General features: G+C 36.9%; 1 protein-coding gene across 3 annotated transcripts in view; it reads right to left on the bottom strand.

The window, feature by feature from the left end:
• Positions 1–2,989: 2,989 nt before the first annotated feature.
• Positions 2,990–20,970, bottom strand: part of PKN2 (protein kinase N2) — a 114,375-nt gene continuing 96,394 nt past the window's right edge. For all 3 annotated transcript variants that reach the window (XM_055139790.1, XM_055139789.1, XM_055139791.1), the window contains 6 exons: positions 17,561–17,623; positions 16,019–16,095; positions 10,800–10,942; positions 4,945–5,052; positions 4,529–4,609; positions 2,990–4,438 (listed from right to left, as the gene is read on the bottom strand). In XM_055139790.1, coding sequence (XP_054995765.1) covers positions 4,235–4,438; positions 4,529–4,609; positions 4,945–5,052; positions 10,800–10,942; positions 16,019–16,095; positions 17,561–17,623 — 676 coding nt within the window. In that variant the 3' untranslated portion in view covers positions 2,990–4,234. The remainder of the gene's footprint in view (positions 4,439–4,528; positions 4,610–4,944; positions 5,053–10,799; positions 10,943–16,018; positions 16,096–17,560; positions 17,624–20,970) is intronic.

Below are 20,970 nucleotides of genomic sequence, written 5' to 3'. Positions count from 1 at the left end.
AAACTACCCACCTAACAGGATGAGGACAAGGGTGATCATAGCTATAATTGAAAGACGCAGTTTGGAAATTCTTACCTCTCCTAATTTATTAATTTCACGTCATTTTTTGGTTTGGGGGCCACACCCAGTGATGCTCAGAGCTTGCTCCTGACTCTCTGTTTAGGGATCACTCCTGGCCATGTTTGAAGGTCCATATGTGGTGCGCTGGGATGGAACTGTAGTTGAAAGCATGGAACTTAAGTGCCTTACTGGAGAGATAGCACAGTGGTAGGGCATTTGCCTTGCACATGGTGGCCTGGGTTTGATTCCTCTGTCTCTCTCAGAGAGCCTGGCAAGCTACCAAGAGTATCCCGCCCACATGGCAGAGCCTGGCAAGCTACCAATGGTGTATTCATATGCCAAAAGCAGTAACAAGTCTCACAATGGAGACGTTACTGGTGCCCGCTTGAGCAAATCAATGAACAACGGGACAACAGTGACACACACACACACACACACAACTAATATCTCAGAGAAACACTAGATTTCAAGTGATAGAAGGTAAATAACAATTCTAAATTAAAATTCTAAATTTCTTCTGAACAATCCTAAATAACAATTCTAAATTAAAATTATGATCTCTGAGTTGGCAAAACATCTGTGGATTTATGGCATGTGCTCCTTTGGGTTCTTAGACTTACCCTCAGCTTCTTTGGGAAAAGCAGCAGCACCTGTGATAATTTATTAAGATCTGAATCTATAATGTAGTTTTAACCCAATCAATGGGCTGGAGTGATAGCACAGCAGTAGGGCGTTTGCCTTTCACGAGGCGACCCGTGTTTGATTCCTCTGCCCCTCTCGGAGAGCCCGGCAAGCTACCGAGAGTATCTCGCCTGCACGGCAGAGCCTGGCAAGCTACCCGTGGCATATTGGATGTGCTAAAACAGTAACAATAAATCTCAAAATGAGAGACGTTACTGGTAACTGCTCGAACACATCGATGAGCAACGGGATGACAGTAACAGTGACAGAACCCAATCAACATATAATGGTTATTTACATTATGACCTTGTGTTACAAGATAGCATAGATATTATACACACACACACACACACACACACACACACACACACACACACACACACACACACACACACACACATATTGCTTTCTGGGTCATACTGGCTCTGCACTCAGGAATTACTCCTGGCGGTGCTCAGGGGACCATATGGGATGCTGCTGGGAATCGAACCCGGATCGGCCACGTGCAAGGCAAATGCCCTACCTGCTGTGCTATCACTCCAGCCCCAATATTTTATATTTTTAAAATATTCCATTTGTGGGGCTGGAGCCATAGCACAGCAGGTAGCGCGTTTGCCTTGCATGCGGCTGACCCAAGTTCGATTCCCAGCATCCCATATGGTCCCATGAACACTGACAGAGGTAATTCCTGAGTGCAGAGCTAGGAGGGACCCCTGTGCATTGCTGGGTATGACCCAAAAAGGAAAAAAAAATTAAAAAATATTCCATTTGTAACTTTAAATAAAATGAGCTAAAATGGCCAGTATTCTGTTTTTACTTTCTGGAGGGTCAGATCTTAAAATAAGTTAACTTCAATCAGGAGAAAAGTACATATAAAACTGGTGTTTGCATTTTAACATCAATGTAGTCTTCATTTATAAGGACTCTGATGTTGTTTTATTTTCTATCTTTCTATTCTTCTTAGTATCTAGTACATTGAATACATTTCACGAAAACTCATTAAATAAAAGATATTACTGATCTTAAAAAAGAACACAAACTTTCCCATTACTACCTAAGGACAACTTTACTTTGAATCATCATGATGATGTCCTTCTCTACAATAAAACTCATTTGTAAGAAGGCTTAAGTTAGTCTTTGAGATCCTTACTATTATTGTAAAACCAACACACATTTTGACTAACAGGAAGTTTCCAAAAGAAAATAATACTTAAAACCAAAGTTACAAATTAAAATCTATTTAAACTTTAATTTGTGCATTTGTGGTAATTTATGACTGCAAAACACTTTTTTCTTAGAATGACAATAGTTAAAGGCACATTTCATTTGAATGCATAGTGTACCATCAGAAAATATCCAAATTTCCTTCAAAGTGCTTAAAGCAGTCACTTACACATACAGTAATACAAAATATATTTACACTCTATAGTTTAAAAATTTTTAATCTAAAATATATATATATTTAAAACTACAGAAAAAATTAGTGCTTTCTTCAGCTTAATTGTGTGAATATATCCTGCCTTCTAATTTATTTTAGTGATTGACTTCAATTAAAAATTTTCTGTACAACACATACTTACAAAATGCTATGTCAATTTTAATGCTAAAAGTCTATTCCAGACATTGCTTTCTATGCATATTTGAGAACCAGAAAAACTGGAGCAGACTGTACCTCAAAAGTACTTAGTGTTTTATAATGTTGTGTTAACACTGCTTATATTAAGTAAGACAATGAAGCTAAGACCCTCTAATGTCCTTTCCTATGAAAGTTAGCTGGTACTTTAAAATGACCCTTAAAAAATGTATTGTTCCCCCTTTCCCTAAGATATTTACCCAAATGATCTTGGGTTATAATTAGTTTGAAAAAATATGAAGTCTCTAAACAATTTTAATCGTCCTCTCAGGATTAAAACAGCCAACATGCCTTGGCAAGGCTGAAATATTTACAAATGATTTTAGAGCAACTATAAATCCACCTGCTTTCCTATTTTTCAGAGGATTTAAACCTGAATAATTTTTAAGACATCAGATTACTGTGAATAAATGGTTAATCTTACAGCTACGAGTTAACTTGCTATTCCTGAGATAGTCTGACCCTAACATGCTAAGCACAGAATCAAAGATGTTATTATTGAACTAAAGGGAAACAATGAAATCATAGACTAAGAGGAAAAAAACCAAAAAAATACTTCAGGCAAGTGGAAAAGTCATGGTCTGCAAAAAAGACTTTCCTGTAATAGCATGAAAAAACCACAAATGGATCCTCTGAAAAGATGTAAAAAGTATTTGATCAAATTATTTTTGAGACTTTTGAGGTACAGTTTTAGTGTCATAATACATTTTATAAAATATAGACTGTTTTATCAAAAATATTTATACATTCTATTATAATATATTGCTTTTGCCCTCAGTAACTGCCAATATAAAATCTGGATCCAGTGGCCCAAAACGTACAAATGCACTTAATGTAAATGCTGGAGGAGTTTGAGGTGTCTGCTTGGCCACTGTACAAAGTGATGAAGTGGTGAAATTAAATAATAAACCTACAACACAGAATACATTACAACTTGCACATATACATGTTCACAGCATGTATACAATAATTCCTATGTTTTAACAAAGATATAGTTTCCTTCTACAGTAGACACAGAACAAGATGAACTAGACTGATAAATGTACAATGACTATGGAAAAGGAATAATCAGTTCACTGATTTTAGAAGGTATGACTAAACATACCACGTGTCTAGACTTTGGGAATGCATACAGATAACAGTTCAGGCTAGTCAGAGTCCTCGTAAAATTTAAAGTAAATGCTGATGCTTAATTGTTCTGTTTCAGCATGTCTGAACAGAAAAAATTGTTTGGCAGATAGCTTCTGTTGGAAAGCTTTGAGGCTCTGTTTCATGGTAAAGATAAGGCAACAATTTCTTTCTCCTAAATAAATATAAAAAAATTACAAAACATCAATTCATTTCATTTAAAAAGCCATCAAATATGTTTAAATGGTATATGCCACTACATTTAAAAAAATATTACATTAATTTCTTTTTAAAAAATTAGAGCATTTGCCTTATTCTAGCATTCCAAGCCCTTTTTCTCTCTTTTCAGATATGGCTAAGTGAGGTTAACTAAGTAATTTTCCTTTCACTTAAAGGCAGGTCGGGCAAATGGTAAAGCTAAGAATTGTAGAAGAGTGCTTTTTCTCATTTTTAAATAGACTATTGATCCAAAAGTTTTCATCTGTGACAGATTTTCATGGCAGATGTTCATTCAGCTTAAATTCCATGAAATTGTTTCCAGTGCTCAATATTATGCTGAAAATAAATTGAAAAGCCACGTTCGAGAAGGTATTACAATAGTACTTTAAAATGAATCTTCATGTTTTAAAAAAACTTGGATGCTTATGGTGGCACAGAGAGCAAACGAAGGGCTGTTATTTTTAAGAGGTCTTCTTGTGAGTCAGTCTACTTGGTTTCACAGTGTCTAGGCGCTTAACACCAATCTGCAATATAGTCAAAATCTCTAAACATTTTTTGCTCCTCTTCCGAAAGTATCCTTGGTTCTCGAGGTGGAGTGAGGATAGGTGCTTCCGAGGTGAATTCGTCATCAAAATTACTGACATCCTCCCGGCCTCTAATGGTAGGCACAAAAGGTGGTTTTACTTTTTTGTCCATCAGGGCACTCCAATCAGTGAGCTGAATCACAAAACATAAAATGACCAGTTTAGCTCCCTATTTCTACTTGCCATAGCTTCATTAACATTTAAATTATTTTTTTTCATTTACCCGGAAAAATGGGTGCTTTTTTACATCCTCTGCATCTTTCTCACCAGCTCCAAGGCGCCGCTCAGGATTTCTTCTTAATAGCTAAAACAATATAAAATAAAAAAACATTCAAAAGTAAAGCCAACAACTTCACTGATAACATTTCTCATATCTCACAAAGACTTGGGGTTTTTTCCCCCCAGTATGCTCACTTAAACCATTTATGAACTAAAAAAGAACTACTAAAGTTCTATTTGAAAGTTTTCTTCAATGTTAAAAAATAAAAGGGATAGAGACATGGCTAAAGGGGTAGAACAAACACCTTGCATACGCAAGGGCTGTGGTTCCATCCCTGGCATTGCATGACACCCCCAATTCTGACCCCCAGAAGACAAGATGGAGCTCTCATAACTAAAGTTGAAAACATGAATTCTTACCCTTCTCATTATGGAAATGGCTTCTGTAGATAAAAACCTTGGATACCTTACTTCATCATTCACAATACTGTCAAAAACTTCCTCTTCATCATCACCAGGAAAGGGGGACTGGAAATAATATCTTTGAGTAAGTAAATTAAGTTTCAACATAGTAAAATCTTTATTACCTATATAAAGCACAATCAAGAATCCTGTACAAGGGCTGGAGCAATAGCACAGCGGGTAGGGCATTTGCCTTGCACGCGGCCGACCCGGGTTCGATTCCCAGCATCCCATATGGTCCCCTGAGCACCGCCAGGGGTGATTCCTGAGTGCAGAGCCAGGAGTAACCCCTGTGCATCGCCGGGTGTGACCCAAAAAGCAGAAAAAAGCAAAAAAAAAAAAAAAAAAAAAAGAATCCTGTACAGCAGAAAAACAAATCCACCAGGACAAAAAAACTAAGCAGGACTAGGTCAGGTCTGTCCATTACTTCTTAGAAAACACATCAGAGATTCTCACTAAATTCTTCTATTAATTAATTTCACTTACACATTTAGTACATTTGTACAATAGTATTTTGCATTTAGTTTCACTTCAAGTCTTTAATTAGACTGAAAGAAAAATGGAAAAGTATACATTTCCTGTAACATTTAGCCCTGTATACACAATAGGTATACACAATAAGTGTATACAGGGCTAAATGTCAGGCGTTTCAGTGAAGTTCAACTGTGTTAAAATTCCTGCATGGCTTAAGAGTGTTAAAAAAGTAGTTATAGTCCGTATAATAATCTGAAATAAAAAGTAACAAATTATCTTTGTTGAAAACTTGGTTGCCAAATGTGATTTTACTAAAGTATGTCATAAATGTTAGGAATAAAATCAATTACCTTAAAATTTAGGCAATCAAATGTCTAAGTATCAGTGCTTAAAATCAATGAAATATGTTAATCTTGCTAAACTTATTTTCTCATTGTCTCTTTGGGATTTAAGATTAGCCACGTTAGGCTCAATTTAGATCCTTGAAAGTTACTAACAGCTAAGCAGAAAAATAGCATGATGAAAAAAGGAAGAATCTTTAAAAATGAGCTCAGACCCTAACTTTTTAAAGCTAAGCTGTCAATTTTATTCTCACAACTAGTAAATGATCTATTTGATTATAAAAACCTTATTCTTTTAAAATAAAAAAAAACTATTATTAAAAAAACATTTTTTTTTTTTTGCTTTTGTTTTGGGGACATACCTGGCAGTGCTAAGGGCTTACTCCCTGCTCTGTGCTCTGGGGTCACTCCTAGTAGATTCTATAATGGGTGTCAGAGATCAAATCTGTGTCACCCACATGCAAGAGAAGCATCCCACTCACTGTATTATTGCTCTGGCTCCGAATTAAATTCTTTTTTGTTTAAGGGCCACACTTGGTGCTAAGGGACCGTTCCCAACGCAGAACTCCAGGGTTGCTCTTACTGGGCTTGGAGCACCAAGTAAAGTCTGGGGATCACACCTACCTCCCCCAGTATAAAGCATGCACCTGGACCATTGAGTTACCCTTTTGACCACCTGAATGATTACTATGTGGACAGCAATGTTTCTCTGTGGCATCTGACTTTTTTTATTTCTCAAGTACTGGGAATTAAACACAGGAGTTAAACACATTAGGAGCATGTGCCTTCACACATCCCAGCCCTACTGTTTCCTTCTGGGATTGATAAAGCCAGTCTGGGAAAACTCTATATCACAAGCTTCTCAACCTGAATTTCAAGTCAATTTGATCAGACAATTTCGTATTTGAAAATGGTCATTCTAAATACAGATAGATTTATGGATTTGTTAAGATGGCTTCTTGTTTCTGCAAACTGATTATAAACTGACATGGCTAACAATACATAGCTAATATGTGCTATTAAAATTGTTTATAAAATAAGTTCAACTGTGAGTCAAAGTTAAATGTCTAGGTCAATAAATATTTTTCTGATACCTCTGATCCCCTCATAATGAATTCTTTTTTTTTTTTCTTTTTGGGTCACACCCAGTGATGCTCAGGAGTTAGTCCTAGCTGTTCACTCAGGAATTACTCCTGGGGGTGCTCAGGGGACCATAAGGGATGCTGGAAATTGAACCCGGGTCGGCAATGTGCAAGGCAAACGCCCTACCCGCTGTGCTATCACTCCATCCCGGACTGGAGTGACAGCGCAGCAGGTAGGGCGTTTGCCTTGCATGCAGCCTACCCAGCTTCGATTCCTCCGTTCTTCTCGGAAAGCCCAGTAAGCTACCGGGAGTATCCTGCTCACACGGCAGAGCCTGGCAAACTACCTTCAATCCCATTTAGCACATGGAAAGTGGGCATGTTAACCTTAGTTTATTCACGAATCCTTTTAGTTCTCAAAACATGTACAAAATTTAAATGTAAATTCGAGAATGTTTGATATATCAAATCAGTTTTCATTTTTTCCACTATAAATTAGACACAAACTTAATTAAAAAAATTTATTTATTTTTTGGTGGCCACTGTTGCTCAGGGCATATTCCTGGTTCTGTGGTCAGGGACAATATTCAGTGCTAAGGATAAAACCCAGGAAAGCTGAATGCAAGGGAAGCGCCTCACCTGCTGCACTCTCTCTCCAGCCCTAGACCTAAGCTACAGCACTGAAAAACAAGTTTCTACTAAAAATTCAGTATTATGCTGTAAAGTATACTCAGGAGTTATTGAGTTCAGTTCTTTCCGATCTTCCCCCTTATAGAGTAATTAAAGAGAAATAAGAAGGCAATTTTGAAGAAATAGACAAATCCACTTTTTAAAAAATTTCCTACATAATTAAGAGATCAATCAATTCAGAATTCTGTCTTCATTATTATTATTTTCCTTTTTCTTTTTGGACCGCACCCTTTGGTACTCAGGTCTTACTCCTGCTGGTTCTGTGCTCATATAGCATACCTGGTGGTACTCTGAGGACCATAGATGGTGCCAAGAACTGAATGGGGAATCTGCTGGCTTGCAAGACTAATGCCTTAACCCTATACAATCCCTCTTGCCCTAGGAGGTTTTTTTTTCTCTTTTTGGGTCACACCTGGTGATGGACAGGGGTTACTCCTGGCTTTACACTCAGGAATTACTCCTATCGATGCTCAGAGGACCATATGGGATGCTGGGAATCGAACCTAAGTCGGCCGTGTGTAAGGAAATGCCCTACCCACTGTGCTATCACTCCAGCCCCTGTCCCTAAGAGTTTTAAACAAAATATAAAATAGCAGCTTCCTTACTTTTCACTATCAGTCATGAGAAACCAAATTACTTTAGAGCAAAGTAGAACAAAATGGCTTTTCATTCTACAGTATTTTGTAGTACACACATTTGGCTTGTCACCTTTAATATTATATTTCTCTAATTATACTTCTGTAAATTATAATCACATGTAGTTTTTATTAACTTATTTATATTACACATATACAATACTATATAAAAAAAATTGCAAGAAAATGTTACCCCCCCGTTTTTGAAAAAGATAAAAAGATTTGAAAATGGAGTTCAAATATGCCAAAATTTATAGAAACAACTACTAAAGGTGCTACTGGTACCCTTAAAAAAGAGCACAATGTGGATTAGTGGGAAAACCCGCCCCCTCTATCTGTAACAGCATATTTGGCTTTTAAAGGTGAAAAATGTTAATCTGGAACACTGGTCTCAAGAAATGGGGGGGGGAGGGTCAGAGAAATTATAATAGACGGCCAGCTTGTAAGCGACTTGTAAGTGGCCAACTCAGATCTGACTCCGTGTATCCCATTTGTCCTCCAAGCTCCACCAGGAGTGATCCCTGAGCTCAGTGCTAGGAGTCAGCCCTGAGCACAAGTGGGTATGGTCCCAAACAAAATAAACCACCCCCCTCAAAAACAAATGAATACATCTAATCTAATACTGTCCTGGAACAAGCAAAGCAGTAATGATTTAGAAATAGGTTTTGAAGCCAGAAATCCAGGTTTAAATCCTAGTTTCAGTATCTAAGAGAGGTGTTATTTTGGAGTGGTAGAGAGGGGTGGTCAAATTCAGCTGTGTTCAAGGCTTAATCCTGGTTTTGTGCTCAGGAATCACTCCCGATGGTGGTGGTGGTGGTCAAGGGACCATAAAGTATGTTGAGAATCAAATGGGGTCAGTTACATGCAAGGTAAGCAACCTTGTACCATCTTTCTAGACCCTAGATTGATGTCACTTTAAGTTATTAATCTTTCTGTGGGCTGGAGTGACAGCACAGCGGGTAGGGCGTTCGCATTCCACGAGGATGACCTGGGTTCTATTCCTCCGCCCCTCTCGGAGAGCCCAGCAAGCTACCGAGAATATCCCGCCCCCACGGCAGAGCCTGGCAAGCTACCTGTGGCGTATTCGATATGCCAAAAACAGTAACAACAAGTCTCACAATGGAGATGTTACTGGTGCCCACTTGAGCAAATCAATGAGCAACGGGATGACAGTGACAGTGAATCTTTCTGTGTCTCCATATATGCCTCTGAAACTGGCATAAGGATAGTACTGAGTGCATTAAAGGTTGCTGAAAAGTTAAATGAATCCATATTCATAAAGTATACAGAATGTCTTTTAAATTTTACTTATTTTCTTCCTTTTCCAATTATAAATATTGAAACAAGTTACCTTTTGGATGAACAAAATTTTTGAAATTTGATACAACTATCAAATCAACTGGCTTCAATGTAAAGGGATGGTTGATATTAAGGGGTCTGATGAACAATTATCAATTTTGTAGTTTTTTCATCCTGAGATAATCAAGTCTCTCTGAAAAGATTTTTATTCATCTATCCATCTGTCTATCTTTGGGTGTTGGGTGTGGGGGTGTAGGGGCAGGGAAGGTAACACATGGTGTTGCACAAGGCCCAGTCCCTTGTGGTGCTCAGGGACTATGCTTGACTCCTACACTATCTCTCTGTCCTCCTGAGAAGTTTCCAATTATAAGATGTAGACATTTAATCTTTCCCAATTGCACCCTAATATATTAATTCTAACATGCAATAACAACACAGATCAGCCTCTTATTAATGTTTCATTTACTAAGTTTACTATTTCTAAGTTGGTAACAACTTGTATGTAAAAACTGTTGCCTCCAGAAATACATTTTCAGTTAATCTTATCAGGGCAGTGAGATAGGTAAGGCACTTGTCTTGCAGGCAGCTGACCCAGGTTTGATTCCTGGTACCATATATGGTCTCCTGAGTCCCCCTGCCAGGTATAGGACATTGCCACATCCTCCAATAAAAATCAGTCTTAAACAGCAAGAGAAAAAAAGCTAATATTAACAGCCTTACTATATCTTTTTTTGGGTGGGGAGGGGTTCGGGGTATACCTGGCGATGCTCAGGGATTACTCCTGGCTTTGTTGTCAGGTACTCTCGGTGGGTCTCAGAGCATTATATGGGAAGCTGGGATTGAATACAGGTTGCCGCAAGGCAAGTTTGCTGCCGGCCGTAACTATCTCTCTCTAGGCCCATCATGACATTTCAGAAGGTAACATCATCTTTTGACCAATGTATAGAGGACTTTTCAATACAGACGTAGAACATTCTATTCACTACTTTTCCTATTTTTCTATATCCTCCCTAAAATGATAATATATCATAAAAGAATATATGGATTTTACCTTAAGTCATTAAATATGGCCACAGCAAGACAGAAACAAAAGAAACTACTTTCAAAGCTGTTAATGTGTTCCACAAATTATATAAAATCTAAAAAACAGTAATAAAAGTGAAACCAAATTACAACTGTTTATAAAAATTTCTACTTATATAGAATTATTAAGTGTTTTTTTATCAATGGCGTACTATATTCTTTCAAATCATATTTATACTCTTCTCTTTTATCCAGTTTGTATATCTTACCTCACCAACAAGCATTTCATATATAAGTACACCAAGTCCCCACCAGTCTACAGCTCTTGTATAGGAAGTTTCTGTTAATACTTCTGGAGCAAGAAATTCAGGAGTGCCACAAAATGTGCTTGTTCTATCTCCATACCCCATTCCTGAAAAGGGTAAAATTATATTAGTTAGCCAAAACAAGCAAAACAGCAGTTGTCATAAAAATGATAAGATTTCCTTGAAAAGAAAAATTAAAGTTGTACAGACTGTGTTTGGTGACCAGATTCAAGACATATCATAAGCTTTACAATAAGATGTCCAGGATTGGCATAGAAAAATTGTGTTACAGAAACGCAACTAAATCACTGAATGGGTTAATAACAAAATTTTCATGTTTGACTTTATTAACTTCTCTTTCTCATTATACTTTACAGGTAACTGTGAAATGTTAGAAGGAGCTGATTGTGCATTTCAACTCATTCTTTTAAGTAAGTAAATTTATTGGCTTCATTATAAAAAAAAAAAACCCAACCACCAAGTATACATTGGAAAATATCAAAAGTAAACCTCTGAATAATCAAGAGTTGACCAAAGGCATAAAATTAGTTTGAAATATGGTATTAATATTTTAGCTAACTAGCTTTCAGGTTTATAAACATCATCTTATGAAAGTATTAGAAAAGCTCTCAATAGTAATTTTAAAAGGAATTAATTTATGATGATGGAAAAGCTCAAATGAATATTTAAATCAATGCACTGAGACTTAAAGGACATAAAAAAACACATTAGTTGGAGTAGTCATTTCTGTCTGTTTTGCAGGGTCACATCCGTCAGTGCTCAGGGAGCTGTTCGGGGCTGGGCATCAGGAACCTGGGGCTCCTGCAGGCAGAGCATGTGCTCCAGCCCTCCGACCTATCCTGCACTTCCCACCCCTTTCTTTTTTGAAGTAAATAGATTTTATTTGGAGGTGTCTGAGGGAAGGAGGAAGGGATAAGTGGGAGAGAGAATAGTAAGAATAACGCGCTCAAGAGAGAACGCGGGCTTCTCCAAGGGCGGAGGAAGCCCCTACACATAACCGAGCTTTAGACACAAAAGTATGAAAGCATGAAAGTACACATCTCAAGAGGGGAGATGCAGGCGACACATGTGCTCGGCCACGTGGGCGCAAGCAGCACATAGGCTCAGGCAGCATATGCGCCCCGCCCCTTTCTTGAGATCAGATTTTTCTAACACTGAGGAACTGGTTATACCTAGTTGAACAAACTATTTTTTTCAAAAGAACTCATATATGCAAAAAAATTCTATAGGAATCTTTTTTCTTTTAGGCCACATCTGGCTCTCTGCTCAGGGGCTACTTCCAGTTCTAAGCTCAGGAGCTGCTTACTACGGTGCTTGGGGGACTATGTGAAGCTGGGGGGTTGAACCAGGCTTCATGCAAGCAAAGCGTCTGCTCAGCCCATGGAACTCTCTTCCCCAGCCTCTGGCCACAATTAGGGAAAAAGTAAGAACCAGAATTAATGTTTTCCTTGATTTCTGCATTCCATGCTCTGCTCACAACTAAAGCAATCTGTCATACCTTGAAGACAAAAGTACACCAATATTTTTGCCTTTGTTTATATTATAAAATCTGACATTTTACTTATTTAGGTTTTTGGGCCACACCTGGCATGCTCAGGGGTTTCTCATAGTGCTGCACTCAGGAATTACTTCTGGTGGTGCTTGGGGGGATCATACAGGATGGTGGGGATTGAATCTGATTAGGTCACGTGCAATGCAAATGCCCTACTTCCTGTACTATTTGCTCTAGCCCCCAAATCTGTGATATTTTGATATGACACATTCAACTCCAGCAGCACATTATCCATAGCATTCATTCTGATATGAATTCTCTCTCTCTCTCTCTCTCTCTCTCTCTCTCTCTCTCTCATCTATTCTATTCTTTGTGTACCAGGGATCAAACTCAGGGTCTTATGCATGTTACTTTCCATCAAGCCACAACTGTGGTCCTGTGCCTACTGACATTTTAGAAGGAGTCTAATTAGTTAGGACTTTTGGGCCACTCCTGGCTCTGCGCTCAGGAACTACTTCCAATTTTAAGCTCAAGAGATACTTACTACAGTGCGTGGGGGACTATGTGAAGCTGGGGATTTAACCGGGCTTCCTGGTTCAAAGTTTAAAAGTTGTCCAATTAGCTCAGACTACAAATTAGTAACTTCCACGGGAGACGTCAATTCTCAGGTTCTTGGGTCATAAAAATCTCACTTGAAATTCTGGCTTTGACATCTGATGGCTATGTGACCTTGGAAAAATTGACTTTAAAACCTTGTTTCCCCTTTTACAACGAGGTTAAAAGGAATATACACCTTCAAAAGACTGCTATAAATTAAAATAAGTAATGCGTATGAAACATTTAGAAAAGTACTGGGCAAACCCAAACTAGCACAAATGGCTTAACCATGCCTAGATACTATAATGTATTATATATAAAAATATGCAATACATTATAATGTATGTATATATATTTTATATATATGTGTGCATAAAATAAATAACAAATCATAATATCTAATAGTTTATGCAAGTCTGGGTACTTATGTGCCCAATATCTTCTAAATATTTCATATGAATTATTTACTTTAATTTATAGCAATCTTGTGAAGCTGTATATTGCTATTAACTTCATTATAATTGAGAAAACAAGGCTTTAAAGTCAAACAATTTGGGCCGGAGCCATAGAACAGTGACTAGGGCAATTCCCTTGCATGCAGACAACTTGGGTTCAATCTCTGGTTTTCCAGACGGTCCCCCAAGATCACTAGAAGTGATCTTTGAGCACTGCCAGGTAAGAACACCCCCCACCTCCAATAAAATAAAATGAAAAAATTTTTCCAGGGTCTCACCGCCACCAGGGAGAAAAGCCAGAATATCAAGTCAGGTCTTTATGGCTCAAGAGCCTGGGGGTTATAAGCGCCCAAACTGGCATAAATAGCTCAATCTACTATGTGTATTTTGTAATAATGAAGAAAAACAACATTGAGTAAGTTTAAGCTATTCAGTTGTATTTTTTGAGTAATTATAATCTTGGCACCCATGTCAAGTAGTGGTAACACATAAGTGAGAGTTAAATTTAAGAGAGTTTTCATCTTTAAGAAATTTAAGTAGAGGAAAACAGATATATATGCTAATTTTATGATATAAGAGCAAGATATTATGGAAACATTCTGAAAATGGGCTTCTAAACTTGACTTGGGAATGGGATAGGAAGAGAAGAGTCTCAGGTAACTTTATCTGGGAAGGTGACACCTGACTTGAATATGTTAGTCATCAAAAAAGAGTGGTTATGGCAGGGATAGTGGCAAAGATATGTAGTCTGTAAGCAGTTTGTTGTTGCTGAAACAGAAAGAACTAGGCAGACACGCCAGCCCCAAGAAATCTCACTTGAGAAATAGGCAGACTGGGAAGCACACTGTACCAACACTTCTTACCCATTAAAAGGGTTTTCAACAGGAGAGTGCTATGATCAACATTATATTTACATGACGGGAAAAAAATAGACAAAGAAAAAGGTTAACAGGCTATTAAAAGTAGTCTCCGCAAAATAAGATGACAGAAGGAGAAAGATAAATATTGGATGATCTCACTCATATGTGGAACAGAGAAGCAAAGCTTAGGAACAAACAAAACCAAAGGAAATAAATCCTTGAGAATGCAGAGCTCTGTTTATCAGAAGATGTGGGAGGAGAGGAAGCACATGTAGAGGGGTACCAAAGTCAGTGGAGGGATATACTGTGATGGTTATGGTACTGTAACATACTTCAAAAAGGTGTAAAATTGTAGCTCAAAAACAGTCATGCAAACTTAGTGTTTAGTGCAGGTCAAATGTTCCCAAAGCACCAAGGTGAAAGTTGACAAAAGCAGAGAGAAGAAGAAAGATTAATAAGTATCAAGGTATGTAGTCTGGAGAGGGAAGAAGAAAGATTAATAAGTATCAAGAAAGCATATGTCAGCATATTAAATGATTAACTGGATGTGTAAAGCAGTGAGGAGGACAGAGTCCATGCTATAATTCTACATTTCAAAGTGAAGGGTAAAAGGACTGTGACACTATTCACTACAAATTAGACTACCTGAGGAAAAGAAACTTTTTATTATATGGCTTGAACAGTAGAATTAAGACTATTCAGGGTAAAGCTATCTATATGTCAGGTGAATATATGTCAGAAAAGGAAACAAAAGATTTGGAAATTATTAGCATATAATTTAAAAACTACCAGCAAAGAACAATGTGCTCAGGACAGATTTTGAGGAACAAAAGTTTTAAAATGACAGTGTGTAATCCAGAAGTACAATAAGAGGGAAGAACAAAACTTTCTTGACAAAACTAACTTGACTTGAAAATTTCAAATTCAGTGGCTAATCAATAAAAATACATTTATAAAGTTTATTCATTCATTTATTCAACTACTCATTAATATGTGCCAAGAGCTATATTTACCATGACAAAACCAAGAAACAAGGCACTGCTGTAGGGGGAGACAGACACTATCAGTCATAACAGTTTTAAATGTAAAGGTCAGAATAGCTCTTTCCTTTATGGTAGGCAGTGTCACATGCTGATCTCCGATTCTCCTAACATTTCACTTTAAAGTTGAGAAAACAGACGCAATAGTATTGAGTAAAAAAGTACATCATAAATAAATGGCAGAGCCAAATTCAAACCAAGGATTTCTGGTGCCTATGCTCATGGCTTTCGTATTTCCAAATGCTAATTCTACTTTTTCTAGTTTACTTATTTACTTTTGAACATACACAAAGCAATCTTGAGATGTATACATTTTTCCTATTTTAAAATGCTAAATAAAAACTTTAAGAGAAGTTGGAGAGAAGTTACTATATCTATGTAATTTGCTCCAAGCAGTGCCAGCAAAATTAAAAAAAAAAAAAAATCCAGTGCTTAACCAATACTTCCTTAGAATTGTGACAATTAGTAAGCAAAGATCTGTATTAATCAAAGAAATTAGCTTTATATTAAAAACTGAGCCTTACTTCTGAGAGCCTAGCTTTATTCATACTGACAGAAAACTCTTAATGTGATAATTAGGTGACAGGAACAATCTATACTATCATAATAAAGATAAATTAAAGTTGAAAATATATTTTGCTTTTCCCAAACCTGAAAACTATTGAAGTACAAAGGAACAGTAATCTATTACAAAAGAAATTTTAAAATAACCAATTACCTTCTTTGCAAAGACCAAAATCAGCAATTTTCACAAAGCCCTCTGTATCTAGTAATAAGTTATCCAATTTCAAATCCCTGTTCAGGATTAAAAATAAATACAAAATGAAAAATATCAATAAAATCAGTAGATAATGTAGTGAGAAAAAGATAATTTCAAGAGGAACCATACTTTCTCTTAACTAAAAATGGGGTTTTCAAGTTATGATTTAAAGTTTTAATACTATATAATAAAAGCTTACTTTTTTTCCCTTTGGCAAGTTTATGTTTCTACATAACCATTTCTGAATAATTTTACCTATTTCTTTAAATACATTTTTTTAAAAAACCAGAAAGGTTCAAATATCTTTAACTCAGTTTTATTTTTTATTTGTGATAATGATTTAGATTAAATTTGAAATCTGTCTACAAATAATTCATCAGAAAGAACCATCAAGCATACTCACAAGGATGGAAATCACTGATAAACAGTTATCACAGGCCAACTAATGATTTATTTATTATTAATAATAATGATTATTTTATAACCAGCTAATGGGCAGAGAAAAGGAAGAGAGCTCACTGTGTAATTTGTGTATTCACTTCTTTCAAAATTCAAGCTCTACATTTTTTTAAAGGTGATTTAGATATTAGGGGCGGGGAGCAGACTTAACCTTTTATGATAATAATTGGAAATAAAGAGAAAGCTGTTCACCTAGAGATTTTTAAGTCAAAAATCTTTTATACTTTGAGTAAAGTAGGATCATCAAGGAACTGTTAACTTGGAACAATTGTTATATGTTTGTATTAGTCACTAAGTCTCAATTTTGATTTACTTTGCCATAATTTGTCTGGTCAAGAGCATTGTACCCACAAAGTGCTGTCCATAGACTAGCTGCTGACTAGGAACCTATCTATTACTGTTATGCAATGGATAAAAACCTCACACAAGTGCATCTCAGCTAAGTCACCCAAAACACTGTGTGACTGGCAGTAAGACAATGAAGGAAGGTTGGGTGATACCTTATACTCTTGCACATGCTACTTATTCTATCATGGACATATTTTCTATAGTATTTATCTCTAAATATTTTTCCCCCTTTTTTTCTGAGGGATGATAGTGGGTTTGTGGCCCTTCGGGCTTACCCCTGGCTCTGCACTCAGGGATCACTCCTAGAGGGTTCAGGGGACCATATGTGGTACAAGGGATCAACCACGGAACAGCCATGTGCAAGGCAAGTGCCCTACCCACTGTACTATTGCTCTGACCCTCTAAACATTTTTGGCAGTGTATCAACTAGAAAATTGTTGATGTACTGTGTTATCCTAGGCCGAACAATAATTTAACTATTTTAGCCAGATAATAGGCAGAGAATAATGAAGACAGAGTTTCGCTGTATAATTTGGCAATTGTTTTAAAGTTGAAGTTTAGCTATTTTTTAAAGGTCACCTGCATCGAAGAGAAAAACAAGCAGCTACAGTTAAAAACAAATATCCTCTTTGTTATCTTTAATTCTAATTCGCATCACATTAAGTCATTAGGAAGTATCAAAACTTTACTTACCTATAGACAATTTTGTGTTCATGTAAATATTGCAACCCAAGAACTACGCATGCAGCATAAAATCTGTTTGAAGAATTAAAAGATTAATAAATTTCAGTACTCTTGAATCAGTTTATAACTCATGCTTCAAAGCAGGATCCGGTAACTAATCTCACAAATATTTAGTGAAATACTTACTACTTGTTAATAATGAGGATAAAGTTAAAAAGAAAACTGCTACAACTGAAGTCACTAATTTCACATGGTAGAATCACTGATGCTTAGTATCCTTCAAGTAAACATTTGATCTGATTCTGTAAGAGAAATGGCAACATGCCAGAAAGGCAGAAGGACAGAAGGGGGAAAATATAAGGCATTTCTCTAAGAGAAAAAGGAATAAGGTGTAAAGGCATAACATGTATGACCACCAAGCAATAGGTTTGGGGTGACTGAGTTAAAGTGATGAGAAGAAGCTGTGGGAAATGAGCCTAAAAAAGATACCCGGATAACAAGTTGTGAAGAATCTTGGAGGTCATATTATGGATACTAAAATTTCTTTCTGATTGATAACTAAACCACTCTGGTGAGGACAAATGACAAAATTTATATTAAGAATCACATTTTTGATAGTAGTACAAAGACTGGCAAAGAAACAGATAGATACCCCAAGATGAAAATAGGAGATAGAAGGATCACTAGAATCTCAAATCAATGACAACAGAAGAGTAAGAGATGATTTAGGAAACATAATATCCTAAAGAAAACTAACAAGACAGGACTTTGTGTCACATCAGTTTTAGAGAAAAGTATAATTCGGGAAAGGCTGAAAGGCTAAAGGGAAAGTGACTCTCAAGGCTTCCTGTTAGTGTAACAAAGAACAGAAGGAAAGATGGGTTTCTGGGGACACGAGTGCCTGACATCCTTTCAGGTCACAGCACTTGAATACACCTGATTTTCTAACATATTATTTATATATACACACACACATGCATACACATACATATATTCACACCAAAGTTTTGTGGGGTAAAACAATTCGGCTTTAGACAAATAGTTTTGAATTACTTTGGGCATATGAAGAGAACCAAACATTTACCAAATGGTTTTTGACCCAAGGAAAACTTGAGAGCAGCTAGAATATGACATCTTAAGAGATCGTGTCCTGCTTATCTTTCACAGTACTTACCTAAATGTTAAGAGTGCAATTAATGTCTACTATATGGTAACTTTATGAATGAGAAGGTAAGTAATAAATGAACAAAGACAAATATGTCTTCAGTTTGAAACAGTCAACAAAGAAAAAAAGAATCCATTTTAAATTATATAGCAATGTGGATTATTTCTTTATACAATACACACAGAAGTCCTAGTCCAAAGAGCAGCAGTTCATTTTTCAATCTTCCCTCTCATCCTAACACCATTATCATTACCATTATCATTAAGAGAGACTATTCCTGTCCATTTGATGTTCTTCAAAATGTTCAGTATACATCTATTATGATTATGGAAATAATATAATCATGTTTTGTGTTTATTCATTTTTACAAAATGGGCAATTTTTGAGAATTTAGAATCCAACTATATAGAAATATTGAACTTTATATTAACTTATCACTATACCAGAGTACTTTTATATATGCTTTTGGAAAACTTAACATGGTGGCAAACCAATATGATAAAAATTATAAATATAAACCCGGGTTTCTCTTGTTAATTCTTTGCAAAACCAATGCCCCACTGATATGTTAATAATCTGGTAAACATTTCAGGGGCCAGAGAGATAGTACAATGGATGTAAGGTGTTTGCCTTGCATGTACCTGACTAGGGTTGATTCCCCAGCAACCCACATGTTCCCCAATCCCTGCCAGGAGAGATCCCAAAGTACAGAGCCAGGAGTCAGTCATGAGCACTGCTGGGTGTGTACCCCAAAACCAAACCAAAACAACTCCCCCCACAACAAAGAAACACCCAAATTCAATCCATATTTCATTCAATATTTATAATCAGGTACTGTTTAATTATTTTCAATTCAGATTCATCTTGAAATTAAGCCTTCACGATAAGCATTTTACAAAATCTGGAAAGGAAGCCATTAGAGTAACTAGCTTATCTAAAGTTAAAATACAGCAAAGTAGGGATCAAGTTTATTTCCATAGTCCTAGCCAGTAAGAATCCACTGATCCCTAGCATGTGTTGTCACTTCCAGGAGTTCCTCTAGTACACAGAAGAGAGACATAGCTCGTTCCTCCCAATTAGTAAGGTGAGAAGAGGAATACAAACGTCACAGATGTTTCTATGGAAAAAATAACCAGAGTAGACTAGTGAGCTTATTTGGAGGTTAGTGATGTGATATTATTTCAGATAGGGAACTGAGACATAGATCTTTGAAGAAATATGATTTGACGTAAAATCTGTATGAACAGACTTATTATCTCTGAAATATGCAATAAGCATTTTACTTGGATTATTTGTCTATGATTTGTATGCTCAGCAAACCTTATCATTAAGGCAGAGATGGATTTTGTATTTTATTCTTTAAAAAATAGACACAAATTTCTATGCTACTAGTATAAGGTTAGATATAATCTACAATATAGACTCTAGATGAAAATTTTAAATTATTTCTAGACTGAGTTCTAAATTGTTGCTGCTACTGTTTTGGGGCCATACTTGACAACGCTCAGGGGGGTGACTCCTGGCTCTACGCTCAGAAATTCTTCCTGCTGGTGCTTAAAGAGACCATAGGGGATGCCGGAGATGGAACCTAGGCCACCTGCATGCAAGGCATGCGGCCCTACCCACTGTGCCAGCCCTTGAATTCTAAATTTTAGACAAAAAAAAAAAAATTCTTTTTTTCTTTTTGGGTCATACCTGCCGATGCACAGGGGTTACTCCTGGCTCTACACTCAGGAATCACCCCTGGCAGTGCTCAGGGGACCATATGGGATGCTGGGAATCGAACCCGGGTCGGCCGTGTGCAAGGCAAATGCCCTACCCACTGTGCTATTGCTCCAGCCCCCAAAATTTTATTTTAGAGAAAACATCTTGAGTTTTAGCTAAAATGTAGATTTAATCAAGTTTTTAGATAACATTCTTAATACTCAAATATGCGGGGAATTATCAGTACTCTTTTATTACTTTCTGGCTTTTCGTTTCTTCCTCTTTGTTTTTAGTGGGGAGAGGGGAACTCACCCAGCAGTGCTCAGGGCTTACTCTTGGCTTGGGCTTGGGGGGGGGGGTGAGGGGGAGATCGTATGCAGTGTCAAGGACCCACAGGTCAGTTATGTGCAAAGCAAGTACCCTACAACTACTGCTCTATATGCTGCTCCTTTGGGCTTCTTTTCGTATGTTTTGTTGTATATTAGGACTAATCATTGACTTTTTTGTTTTTGGGTCACACCTGGCAATGCCTGGGGCTGCTCTTAGTTGG

This window comes from Sorex araneus, chromosome 5, assembly GCF_027595985.1.
Source record: "Sorex araneus isolate mSorAra2 chromosome 5, mSorAra2.pri, whole genome shotgun sequence".
NCBI classification, from domain to species: Eukaryota; Metazoa; Chordata; class Mammalia; order Eulipotyphla; family Soricidae; genus Sorex; species Sorex araneus.
The sequence above is the reverse complement of the archived record's forward strand: the minus strand, read 5'-3'. Positions and strand labels throughout refer to the sequence as shown.